Source organism: Pocillopora verrucosa, chromosome 9 (assembly GCF_036669915.1).
Source record: "Pocillopora verrucosa isolate sample1 chromosome 9, ASM3666991v2, whole genome shotgun sequence".
Classification (NCBI taxonomy): Eukaryota; Metazoa; Cnidaria; class Anthozoa; order Scleractinia; family Pocilloporidae; genus Pocillopora; species Pocillopora verrucosa.
Window position 1 is genome coordinate 19032905 of NC_089320.1, and position 13133 is coordinate 19046037.

General features: G+C 37.7%; 2 protein-coding genes across 2 annotated transcripts; both read left to right on the forward strand.

Annotated features, from left to right (window-relative positions):
- Nucleotides 1-210: 210 nt before the first annotated feature.
- On the forward strand, nt 211-1377 carry LOC131793791 (uncharacterized). The gene is made up of 3 exons (XM_059111268.2): nt 211-455; nt 802-891; nt 1225-1377. The coding sequence occupies exons 1-3, from the start codon at nt 264-266 to the stop codon at nt 1327-1329; spliced, it is 387 nt and encodes a 128-aa protein (XP_058967251.2). The 5' UTR covers nt 211-263; the 3' UTR covers nt 1330-1377.
- Nucleotides 1378-5309: 3932 nt separating this feature from the next.
- On the forward strand, nt 5310-8556 carry LOC131793723 (uncharacterized). The gene is made up of 6 exons (XM_059111194.2): nt 5310-5496; nt 5764-5883; nt 6705-6821; nt 7076-7246; nt 7802-7906; nt 8355-8556. The coding sequence occupies exons 1-6, from the start codon at nt 5371-5373 to the stop codon at nt 8493-8495; spliced, it is 780 nt and encodes a 259-aa protein (XP_058967177.2). The 5' UTR covers nt 5310-5370; the 3' UTR covers nt 8496-8556.
- The last annotated feature ends 4577 nt before the right edge of the window (nt 8557-13133 follow it).

Below are 13133 nucleotides of genomic sequence, written 5' to 3' on the forward strand. Positions count from 1 at the left end.
ACACAGCCGGCGGAAAATCCAGACAGCTGGGCGAATTTTTGTTGAAACAGCTTCCCACATGGCAACAGCTGATACTATTTCTGTTTAACCTAATACTTACTAACCAATCACGAAAATGTTTAAATCTGTACGAGAATTGAAGGAGGATCAACTCTTATTGGTCCACACCATCGTTCGTCGAGTACTTATACGAGGTATACTAGGTGATCAGATACCTTAGAAGCTTTCCGTGTGATTGTTGGAGAAGGGAACTGATTCCTAAGATGAAGATTCTTTTCTCGCTTGCTGTAATCCTCGCGGTTGGTCTTGTATTGGCCCAAGAACCTCCACTCCCGCCGCCACCGGGACCAGAACCCCCAGGACCAGAACCCCCAGGGCCAGAACCCCCAGGACCAGAACCTCCGGGGCCACAACCCCCAGGGCCACAACCACCAGGAGGAAAACATCCGAAAGACGTGAGTATTAACTTTTCCCTTTTTCTCAAAAATGAAACTGAGTGCTCACGTACAAGAAGAGGTACAGTGTTGAGACGTCCGAGCTGAAAGCAATCACCACCTCCTTTGATCAAAGATATTTTCAGTTAAGGGTCGAAAGAAATCTAGGAATACATTTGTTTCAAAACAATCACTTCAGCTCTCGCTGACTTTTTGTAATATTGTTCTTTGTTCTCATTGGTTAGGTTGATTACCGTGGTTAGTTCAATCGAAATATGTCCTACTCAGATCGACGATAAAATACGTAAGCCCTACAATTTAAAACGATGAGCCTTATGTTTTAACTGCAGCATTTCTTTGTGATTAGATTTGTTTGGATGAGTGGAACGCATGCGTGGAGTCCGGGGAGGGTTTTGGTTGCTTACCAAAATACTATGAATGCCTAAATGCCTACACAGTAAGTAAAGCATTTACAATCAATTAAAATTTATATATCTTTGACTACAATTTATAACTCTTTACGACATGTACAGAAGTGGCAGCTTTCATTAACAACAACCTAAGAGACGATCATTGCGAAAGGAATTTTCAAGTGGCGCTTTCATGCAGTATTTATGTTAGATTGGTTTACCGCACGTCCCATTTATTCCGCCTTCGAAAACATGGCAACGGTTTCCAGAGACATGGGAAGGGGAACTTATCAAGGACAGTCTTCGTTAAATTTTCTTCTCTTGATTTTGGACCACTAACACGTAATTCACCGTTTCACTTTATTTAATTTACTTTGCAGAGGATATGCAGGAAAAAGTTCAGAAACCAGGGATGTTATGAAGCACTCGGGAAAGAAGAGTGTTGGAAGAAGCTTAAAATATGCTATGGGCATAAGCCTGAATGAGGAACTCATGGAACTCATGCAAATTAGTTGACGACAATAAAAATAATCTGAAATAAGCGCGATGTGATCTTCTGTCTTTATTGCGTGTTGAAGAAAATTACCTTTTTCCCTCTATCAAGTTCTATGTTCTCTCTATTTTTATTTGATCAGAGCAAAATATCCTTGGATAAACATTTACGACGTTGAGTAAATACAGAACCATATGAAAAAAGAATCCTGAATACGCGTTGGGCATGCGCATGCGTTTTGAACCAACGAGGACCAGCTTTTTAATCAATACACAAAAAAAGAGCCCATAGCCTAAAATCAAATACTGCATTCATCCATCGAAATTATTGAGGTGAAGGCCTAGCACAAAAAAACGTTTTACTGAAAGTCATTCTTTGAGCAGAATCGTACCTTCTGCAATGAGAACGACGCATGTTTTGTTGGTCTTTCAACAGAACTATAAGGGCAGGAAGGCTCTGGCTCTAGCCCATCCAAACAAGAATCCCCCCCCCCCCACTCCACGTTTAAGAACATTTTAGCCCACAAAATGCGCCACTGTGCCTGACAAAGAGATAATAATGTTAATATTATTAAGTAGTTTAGCTATTCAAAGTTGTTACGTTGAAACACACCTTAGCGTCAGTACTGAGAACAACTAACAAGGCATTGAATTTATTCATGGATACAACGAGACATTTTGTCAACAAACAGTTAATGAGCGGTTCAAACACATCTGTTTAATTTTTATATTTCCATCCGTCTTTTGTTTTGTAGAATGATTGAATGTACATGTCATACCTGCTGCAATTATTTGAGCGTTTAGAAAAGTAGACAAAAAGAGTCGTTTAACCCTTTCACTCCCAAGATCTCATTAGTAATTCTCCTTACTGTCTGCCATACAATTATTATGATGTTAGGTAGGAGAATTCGATATTGGATCAAATAGAAATCTCTAGATTGATATTTTTCTTTGTTCTCTACACTTGTCTACTTTATATTGTAAGGAAAATTCTCTCTTGGTCACTCATGAAAGTTAAAGGGTTAATGCCTAACCAAATGACACAGACTGCCTTGCACAGCACACCCATAGTTGCCTGAACACGTAAACAACGTTATGTAACAAGGTTACTAAGTGCGCACATTTGAACGCAGTTATTAATCGTTGTCTCAATTTACAGCCATGAGGTTTCTGTTTTGTTTTTGTCTATTTTTCGCCCTGGGTTTGGTTTCAACCGATGATGAAGTCTTTGAAGCAAAAAGAGAGAAAGATCGTGCTGAAAATAACAACGTCAACAATTTATGGCTGCTTGTTACCAAAGAGGAGGAGGAAGAAGGAAGGGATGAGTCAGGCCACAGCATTAAACCTACCTTACATCCATTCCAGGTTATTGACATTGACATTGTTACTTACAGCATGTAGGTGTAAAATCGTGTTTTTAATCAGTTAGCGCCATGGTACAGATGTCAGGCATGTAACACGAAAACTAATGCGGGGAACGAGGAATTTTAGCAAGGACCAGCAAGGGATACTATTTTGAAATTATACATAGAAGGGAAATTGTAGGCTTAAAAACGTTGGATTGGAATCTTACCCACCAGGAGTATTTCATTCAATCAGAAAACAGCGTCAGCCTTAAATTACATCTTTCTAATGGTCGCTTAATATTTATTAATCTTTCTATGAATGTTCTATTTATTTTGAATTTCAGCAATGCCTCCAAAAATACCATGTATGTGTCCAAAACAGCTGCAAAATATGGGAGAGACAGAAAGAATGTTTACTCCAGTTTTATCGATGTCAGAATCAATACACGGTTGGTAAAATTTTGCTTGTACAGTTCTCTTCCTGATGATTAACCTGAAGCGATACTCGAATCAGCAAACGCTATGGCGGCCTAACTATCATAACTATATATCAATTTGTAAATCCTAAGATAATATATGTAACTGTGAGACAATTCCCTGTCGTAAAAAGAAGGGAATAAAAATAAAAGAGTAGATCGCACATGCTCAAGGGCTCAGGTACATTTTCGTGATTATTTTCATGACACCTCATTCTTAATAGACATCCAGTTAATCAACGTGTTGTATCCGTTAGCACGTAGGCCTTCTCATATTTCTTGATACTCTTATGGATAACAAACTTTGGGAATTCAGACGCTTTCTTATGGTTTTTATAGACCAAATCTCTATCTGTATTTATTTCCACTGTAGGCACCAAGTAGCAAAATTATTCATGGTCGTTTGGTTTTTTCGTAGAGAAAATGCCGGGAGCTTTATAAAACGTCATCTTGCTATAAACGTTTAGGACGTAATATGTGTCGTAAGAAGCTCATTCAATGCTATGGCTCCGACAGTGGAAAAGCTGATTGACTACAACAGGGCAATGTATGCAGGAATTATTGGGAGCAAGCTTACTGAAATGCTCTAAAGTTCACTTGTTGCTTTTAATAAAACTTAGAACCTTCTCTGTGGCAAAATGTTTCCCTGGCCTACACCACATTGGGATTCACAACCGTTACTTAAACTGGCACATATCCTTAATATACCCATGCCAATATTCATCTGACTAGGGACTTTTCATCAGAATCCCGTCAACTGAGCAGACTCGCTTTCTGTGATCTTACCATGCTACCCCTTTTAGTGTACTGGAGAGGAATAGTCAAGCTCGAGTCACCCATGCCGCAGAGACAGAGCAAAAAATTTAATTTTGTGACAACTTAGATTTCGCTAAAAATTGCCACAGTGACACTTGGAAAGATGCTCTGGTCTTACTGTAAAAACCGAATAGAAAGTTTCTATATGATTAACGAAAGAAACTATTTTTGCCATATAAAATTAGTTACGCCAGTGCCTTTAAAAAAGCTAACGTAAACTGTTCGACCTTGATCATTCACGACTCCTGCTCTTCTTTTGTTTCAAACTTTATGGAGGTGTTCATTTTGAGACGAAAATAGATCCCCAGTCACACCTGACCATGCAGACTTCTTAAACTTAACGAGTCCAAAGCGCGACCGTAAATGAAATTATTTGAGAAAGCTTGAAAAAAATGCGCAAGGAAATGCTCTGATGTGTAAAATGTAGTCTGTTTTTTAACGATTTCGAACGATTTCGGCCATATTTATACACGGAAGTCCCGCAATTTCTACATCAAATCAATGCCACCATTCCTGATTTCGGAAACATTCGCAATCTCTGTATGAACTCATGACTGATATGCAGATTTATTATCGAACCTCTTCAAATTAAAAAAAATAAAATAAAAAAATGGTAAACACACATTTCGCTACACGTTTATTCCTTTTTTTCATTGCGAGTTTCAGAACAAGGAACGAGGTCCAGAACCCAGCGAAGCATGTGACTGGCAAATGGTGTAGTCATATTTTTGCCAATGATCCTATAATTTTAATAATTTCATAGCTCAATTTTTTTCCATTGTAGCCTACATAAACTGAATAGCGAAAACAAAATTGTCATAAAATCACCTGCGGCAATATTTGGGTAACCTTTGTCACGGAGGAAAGGCTGGCTGAAAAGGAACTGTAAAGAGCTTCCATCAACCTTTTTCTCTCCGCTGATGTGGTTCTATTTATCTCACTTTATTTACGGCAAAGTTTAAACTTCATACCTGAAATTACAATAACAGAGTCGATGGCTATGAAAGCCTTTGTTTCCTATCATTGTTGTTTAGCCGTAGTTCCCGAAAATCTAGCAAACAGGAATTGAATCGGTGGTTCTGAGAGCGTTTTTACATTACGCTTTGTTTGCAGAGCTTCAATAAGCGAGTCTGCTGACTCAATTGAAAACTAGCGAAATCTTTTGTTCAAAATGTTTACCTTCCCCGTAAAAGGTTTCAGTAACTTCATTGTTCACACCTTTGGTTTACAAACACACTGAATAAACCATTATTTCTAACGAAAAAGTCAATAATGCATTTGTTTTTCTAAACCTAAAACAAAAGATAGATATAAAAGAGAGCACTCTTTTGCAAAAGTCTACCATAACACAGGCCAAAACTTCCGAAGGATTTACAAGGAGACCTGCAGCTGCACGATGAAATCTTTTCTGGCCATTCTACTTTTTGCCCCCTTCATCGTTAGCCTTCATGCCAATGATCTTGACGAGTACCTTTTTGATGCCGAAGTAGAAGGTGAGATTCCTGATCGACACCCAATTGTGGTAAGCATGAGTTAACGTCCCGCAAATGTTTATTGCCAATTGACTTATTGGAAATTTTACTTATACATGCTCTGAAGCCAATGCCTTAGAAAAGCGAGAAAAAAGTAAAAGGTGCGAACGGTTAAGCGCAGAAACGTCGTATGCGCTCTTTCTTGTTCTATTCTTTTCAGTCGTGTCTTTCCTCAGTACACTGCTATAATCACCATTGTTGGTTTAATTATAATTACTAGAATTATTCTACTGATTTTATTCTTTGTTCATGTTCAGCAATGCAGCATCGACTTGTATGACTGTCTTAACCTTGGAGAAAAGGGCAAATTCGAATGTTTAAAAGATTACAAAACCTGCATGTCCGTGCTGATACCAACAGCCCCACCACCATTTTTGGTAAGAATGAACCAGAGGTAGCTTTAGTAAACGAGTCAACGAGAATGTAAAACTATGACAGGGCGCGGCTAAGGGAACTAAGGAATAGAAGGGGTAAGTTTCTAAAGAAACTGTGGTGCTGCGTCAGTGGAAGAGCATAACAGGGTTATTTAGTATTATAAACTGAGTTGATAACGTAAATTGACCACTGTAAAGAGTTTAAAAGCTGACGTTTTGAGCGTTAGCCCTTTGTTAGCCCAATCGCTCTGACGAAGGGTTAACGCTCGAAACGTCAGCTTCTAAACTCTTTACGGTGGCCAATTTACGTTATCAACGCAGTTTATAACACTAAATTACCCCAAGGGGAATAAGGTTTTTTGGGGGGCACATGATCCCCTCCAATAGGAAAAGGCATTAGTCAGATCACTTTCACGTGATTACAGACACCTCCATGAGGTGTGAGTCGTTTCTCGGTCAACATACAATCGAAAACTTACCATTAAAGGATTGTGTCTTTAAGGAGAAGAAAATACCTCAACGGCTAAAAGATCGATGGGATTTTCCATTTTGGCAGACTTGATATCAAAGGCAAAAATGTAGTCATTTAATTTCGTGATTGTTAGCTATTCTTCCCTTATTTCCTATAAATGCTCTTTAGTTTGGTTTCAAAAGATATGCACTAGCTGAGTGCCACTTTCGAATCATATGATCTGCCAAATTTCCCCCCAGAATGTTGCCACAGATAAGCACAGAAATAATTTAGTTGATTATGTATATTCTTTCAAATTCCATATTATTCTATTTTGTTTTTCTAATGATTATATTCTGTATTGCACATCTAGCAATGCAAAATAGATCTATTGAAGTGTGTCAAACAGGGAAACAAGGATAAACTCGAATGTCTCAAGGATTACAAAACCTGCATTTCGGCGCTGATGCCGACAGTGCCTCCATACGTGGTAAGTAATAGCTTCTTAACAGCTCGTTTTAAACCTTAACGATGACACACAGTTATACGTTGCCGTAGCCTTGAGGATTCAAGAGATCCTATGGCCACTGAGAGCGATAATCTGGGAAATAAACCGTTTTGATGTATTCAATTGACGGCTATTATCGATAATTTTTCTCATTGGAATGTTGTTCTAATGGAAGAGATACTCAAAAAACCTATGTTAAAGTTATATATTTCATTGCCTAAAGTTTCTTTTGCCAGGAAACCTGTTTTAACAACGCCATACAGTGCGTGAAAGATAAGAAAAACTTAGCAATGAAAGCTGGGTGTCTCAAGGAACTTTTCGTGTGTATAAAAGACAAAGGGCCCGAAGAAGTTGTATTCGATGCGATCGAAGACATGGGACAGATGGAAAACTCGAACGGTTTCAGAGTAAGTTCGTGTCCAAGATTTGGAAGCACTTCAGTAGTCACTAACTCTTGTCGTGGCTATTTATAGATTGGAGATGAGAGAATTTCTGTTAATGGTCATGCTTTGACTTGGATTAATACCATAGGTGGTAACAACCTTTGGAAATAATCGAAACAACAGTTAACAGGAGAGGATGAGACTCAGGGGTATAGCGAGGAGGTAAAGAAGGTTTCCAAGGGTACCCACGGAAACCAAATCTCCGGGAAAGATTTTTTTTTCTCTCTTTCTTTTTTTTCAAGTTATGCACTACTATTATCCATGAGAAAAAATACCGGGTAATGCAACATGGAAGTCGGGTGGGAATGATACGTCCCCCCCCCCCTCCCCTTTGAAAAACTCCAACCACGCCTATGATGATAAAGCTAAAGTTTTTGTTCTGGCTTTTTAGTCTCCAAACACAGCCCTCTAAGAATTTTTTTTCCCATTTTCCTAATGCGTTTGAGATATTCATGCGTTGCAATTCCGTACTTACTCGTTTTCTTTTTGTCTAATTTTTATTTTTTGAACTAAACATAGAAATGCCAAAAAGATTTATACCAATGCTTCAAGAACGAAAACGACGGAAAGATATGTTCAGCTAATTACAAAGCATGTATGGAGGCACTGATACCGGCATATGTGGTGAGAACAAGACAAGTATAATTTATGATTTAAATTTTGCTGCTTCTGTCGTCGTATCTTACTGATAAGATAAAATAAAGATATCAGCCATGGTATATAATGAGATTAAACACGAAACTCTCGAAGCTAAAAGTAGTAAAAATATATAAAGGACAGAGAGATGAATTGAGATTAAGATATTAGTTAGGCCTGTCCCTATTGTGCGTGCTCTTTAAATGCTGGAAAGTTGCTTTATTTGCGTTCAAAGGTCTATACAAATTCAAGAAAGTTGCATAAATTGAAGTTCTCTATGAAATTATTAACTTTCGTGCTTGATATGCTCTTTTTGGCAAATTGAAATTATCTACTATCTGTGTTGAGATAGCGAACTAAGAAAAGTTCAATTTTTATTCGTTTTATATCACTCGTGTTATTGCTGAGTTTTTTTTCTTACGATTTGAATCTACAGAAAAAGTGCTATGCCGAGGCTAAGGAGTGTTTTGGCGATGCTCAGTCTCTTAAAGAAAAGTTCAACTGCGCTAAACAACTCGGAAAATGTCTCCAAAATGGTGCACCAACTACTTCTCCACCATTACCAACCGAAAAATGATTTGAATTGTGCTGGACATAACTGGAAGTAGATGTACTTAATTAGAGTACAAATATAAGAACATGAGAAATGTGAAGTTGGTTTGTTGTTGAATTTTCTGAGATTGTTTTTGAACCGTATTGCTCCCCACTGCAAACATTTAAGATTTGCAAAGTCTCATAACACCACACATTTATGAACATTTTTGTGCCACTAAATATCGCGAGCGACGTAAGCGATATGGGCGGTGGTTGAAAATGTCGTTCCGCCATGTTCTTCCAAGCTTTATCACATAGTTCGACGTTACCGCATGGAAAGTATCTTTTCTATGATCTGCCGAGGTTTAAGTATATATCGCCCATGGTCTCAGAAGTCACTCACCAATTCGTCCCAACATCTGAATTTGCAGGGAGACATTGGGGGTTCTGAAAATCGGAAAACCAATAAAATAGCGCCAACTTAAATAGGATTCTTTGTAATCCTAATGAAAATAACGCTGACGAGACTGCAAAAACATAATTAGATAATAATAAAGACGGAGACACCGACGTTCAATAATTGAGTACGACACCATGATAGTAGCAATGTTTGCAACGATAAAAACATTGTAAAATTAACTTCAAATTAAATTAGCATGGATGTCTGCCATCTAAGACCACAATAACTTTCGACGTGGGCAGTGGACCACCAATACAGTTGTCAAAAAGAAACAGCGTGGATGTGAACGTCCTTTACTTTGCAATCTGTTACCATTTCGCTTCATGAAAACCAGGAATGCCTTTTCGAGACGTCGGGTTAATATCGAAGTCACTATCGTTTGGATCAAATTAATTTTCCCTTTAAGACTTCCAAGAACAAAAATTGGACGGAAGAAGCGATTGAAAATCAAAAGTGATTGACAAGCGCATGAGAAGGCCATATAATCATGACATAACATTTGCTTGAAATAACTGCAGATGATTCTTCGGTGGGAATGGCGAGATACTCTCTCCCATAAATAACCCAAAACAACATAATTGTGACGAGAAGTATTTCTCGATAAACTGGGATGACATTTTTTTTATTTTTATCAGCGATCAGAGCATGAGTTTCTTTTTCGATGACAATTCGTTTTAAAGATGAACTCATCACTACCCATTTCTGCAGGGGCTGAAGTAACCTCTAAACGTTTCACAAAAGGAAAACAGCTTTTCATTGTAATCACACTCGCGCCCAATGATAAAATATCTGCTATCTGTCATAAAGATAAAAATAAAGATGGATCTTGATTTTAAAAGCTACAATATTTTTTATTTGAATATAGTATGCTGTTGGCTGTTATGCTGACATAATGCTCCACCTAAAGTTCACATATTAATTCAGTTATCTAAAAAAGGACGTTTTGGGAAAGAGGAAAAGTTCTATTTTATGTGATTATAACTATAACTCATCTCCCATTCGACATTCAAAATTATGGGGCTTCAAAAAACCGCTCTTGGATAAAATAATTCCACGTAGGTAGGAGATGCAAACAACAATGATTGTCAACAATTCCAAATGAGCAGGATGAAACAATTAGTTATAGAAGTGATAAGTATCGGATTACAAAGATCATAAAAGGCATAAATGCAACAATGGAAGTAGAACTACCCTAACTGCGCTAACCTTTGTTGGATTTCACAGTTTCTTTCTTAAGAATGCTTATCAGCCGAACAGATGCACAATTACACCTGTGCGAAGGTAAACTGTTGGTGACTAATAATACAAAGAGGGCTGAAGTAAAGAGTGATTGATGAGCAAATAACACAAATTTTAGTTCTGGTTGATTTGTTTAGTATGTATGTTAACTTTGCACTATAGATAGGCGAAGTAGTTATTCATGGAAGCTCGTGAAAGCGATATATACATAAATGTTTTTTCTCTCTTTTTCGGTACGTATCATTTTCTCTTAGTATTAAGAAAAGGAAGAGGAAGCACCAAGCGTTCTATTTCGTGAAAAAAGGACGGGAGGAAGAAAAGAGAAAATAAATTCAAAGAAAATCGCAAGTTTAGTCAGAACAAATGTTCTCACTCAGATTCTTTTATCTCTATTTGACACCAACACTCAAATAAAAGATTAAACAGCTGCAGATATCCTCTTTTACAAAGTAACACCTCTTTGACTCCACAAACGCTAACCTTTTATGCTGTAAAGAAATCTCAATAAACTTTGAATCTGCCCGGTATCTTTATAAGCAATCACCCAGACGTAAAAAAGCACATTTATCTCAGGAAACGAAACCAGTTCAACATGAAGTTTTTCCTCACTGTTTCACTTATTGTGGCCTTCATGGCTATGGTTTGTGCTGATGAACTAAACGACGAAAAAGGAGCATTCACGGTGAGCACTTTTTTTTCTTTTGTGAGACAGCTTTTGGTGTGAGCTACTTTCCAATGTATGAAGCAGGAAATTTGGTACCTCGAGGGCCCTATCAAATCGTGAACTCTGAAGAATTCGTGAGATTCTGGACTTTCTTAACTCTCATCCTTGTTTATTTATACAATTGCAAATCGAAATATTATTAGCTCTACCTTATGAAATTCTTTTCTCCCCGCAACCACAATGGAAGCGTCAGAAAGAAAAACTAATGTTTTGGTGCGAAACATCTAACAATGCATTTTAAGATGCTCTGAGATACACATCTTTTTTGCATTATTGTTATAGCAATGCCACAAAGATCTCTACAGCTGCTACAAACAGGAAACCAACACTGCAAAGGAATGCTTGGTGAAATACAAAGATTGTATGGCCGCGCTTATACCTACTATGCCTTACTTTATGGTAAGCTCTACGTTAATACGTCATTTTTGTTTAGTTTCCTTTTTTTCGACATTTATGATTTTCTTTCATTTATTTGTGTTGATTTCAGACAGTGTAATCGAGCGCTACTTTCAGTTGAAACCCCTCCTCCCCCCCACTCCCCCGCTTTTTTGTTGTTTTCTTTCTTTCTAGCCTTAAGCAAAAATCTCGGAAATTCAATGCATTCGCCTCTTACTCTAATCTAATTTAGCTTGAGGATGAACGATATTTCTCATTTGCAGGCTGGATATCATTCGTCAGCCGGGTTGAACTAAAATGAATGAACTTTCCAAGAAAGTTCACCCATCTTTCACTTAAATAATAGATACACGTTTCAGAGTTTGCGCTCGTTTTGTTTAAGTTGTAGTGATACATATTGGTTTGCTATTAGCCTGAATGTAACATTCGTAGACTTCAGATTTTTTTATTGAAATTTCATCCTTTATGTCACACACAAAAAGTGTTTTAGCACACCATGCAAACCTGTCAATTTTCAGCCTTAATTTGCTTGGAAGATAAAATTTTTGTCGGGTATGAGTGCAGTATTCTGAAACGTCGAAGCCATAACATGGTCGTGGTTTTATCTTTTTTTTGTTTGCAGACCTTATGTAAAAAAGACCTGACCTTTTGCACAAGCCATGCACAAGGCATAAAAGCGAAGGCTGACTGTTATATTGAATACGGCAAATGTTTAAAGAATGGAGGTCCTACCCCTGTCACCTATTCCCCTTCCCACCATGCAATGGACGACAGCAGTAGCGGTCAGTTTACGGTACGTTCGCACACGTGAGCCTTTTGCGAATGAGATGAAAAATTCAAATATTTCGCTTCATCACTTCTTTACAAAGTTGTTAACTATGTAGAGGAAGGTGTTTTTTCTGCCTTGTCAAGAGCATGAGAGATCGGAAAGAAGTTTGCATCCGATGTTTGTTACTTGAAAACTGCTTTCGCTACCCACATGTACATTGTATAAATAAACATCGTTTCCTAAAATCACTTTTGCCTCAGGATTGTCATAAAGAACTGTATAACTGCTACAAAGCTGAAAACAGCAGCGCAAAGGAATGTTTGATTAAATACAAAGACTGCATGGCAGCTCTAGTCCCTACAATGCCGTATTATGTGGTAAGAATAACTATCATTATCTGATTGTTCTGAGTAGAGTACAAATAACGCGCGAATCGAAAACAAATACCTGCGTTATTGGACAGTTGGTTATTTTGTACCGTAAAAAAAACTGTTTAATCAAACGACTGCGTGCGCTACACTCCTCTGCCTGCTCTTTGTCGTTTTTCCATCTTCATTAGATAAGCGTATGAGAAATGTGTATGAACAAAGCTATTAAAAAATAAATAACATGTTAGACAATTAAATTGTCTTTGTCCAAGGAAAACTGATATCCAAAAATAGATACCTTGATAACTAGAGAAAACTGTCCTCAATTATTAATAGATTAATCTAATTACATATTATACTAATCCCTTTTTCTCAGACTCTGTGTAACAAAGACCTAAGTTGGTGTGTTAGCCACGCTCAAGGAATTAAAGCACAGGCTGTCTGTTTCTATGACTACGGCAAATGTTTGAAGGATGGGGGACCTACTCCTGTGACTTATGCCCCTGAGAAACGTATGCCTCCAACTCTGGCTCCAACTCATGGTCCATTGGCGGTAGGAATCACTAATCACACATCCACAGTGGTTTTAGATTCTTCTTTTTGTTCAAGATTGATGTTTAAAAGTTAGAACCTGTAAACATGGTTATATATGCTATTAGTAGTATTGAGCGTATCAAGGTGGTACAGAATTGGGAAATAAAGTCCCTCGCCCCATTCAAAGCAGT

Excerpts from the sequence above, each read along its gene's own strand:
- LOC131793791 (XM_059111268.2), top strand. The coding sequence starts at position 264 with ATGAAGATTCTTTTCTCGCTTGCTGTAATCCTCGCGGTTGGTCTTGTA. Across the intron at positions 456-801 it reads GAGGAAAACATCCGAAAGAC|ATTTGTTTGGATGAGTGGAA; the intron begins GTGAGTATTAAC and ends CTTTGTGATTAG. Across the intron at positions 892-1,224 it reads AATGCCTAAATGCCTACACA|AGGATATGCAGGAAAAAGTT; the intron begins GTAAGTAAAGCA and ends TTTACTTTGCAG.
- LOC131793723 (XM_059111194.2), top strand. The coding sequence starts at position 5,371 with ATGAAATCTTTTCTGGCCATTCTACTTTTTGCCCCCTTCATCGTTAGC. Across the intron at positions 5,497-5,763 it reads CTGATCGACACCCAATTGTG|CAATGCAGCATCGACTTGTA; the intron begins GTAAGCATGAGT and ends GTTCATGTTCAG. Across the intron at positions 6,822-7,075 it reads CGACAGTGCCTCCATACGTG|GAAACCTGTTTTAACAACGC; the intron begins GTAAGTAATAGC and ends TTCTTTTGCCAG.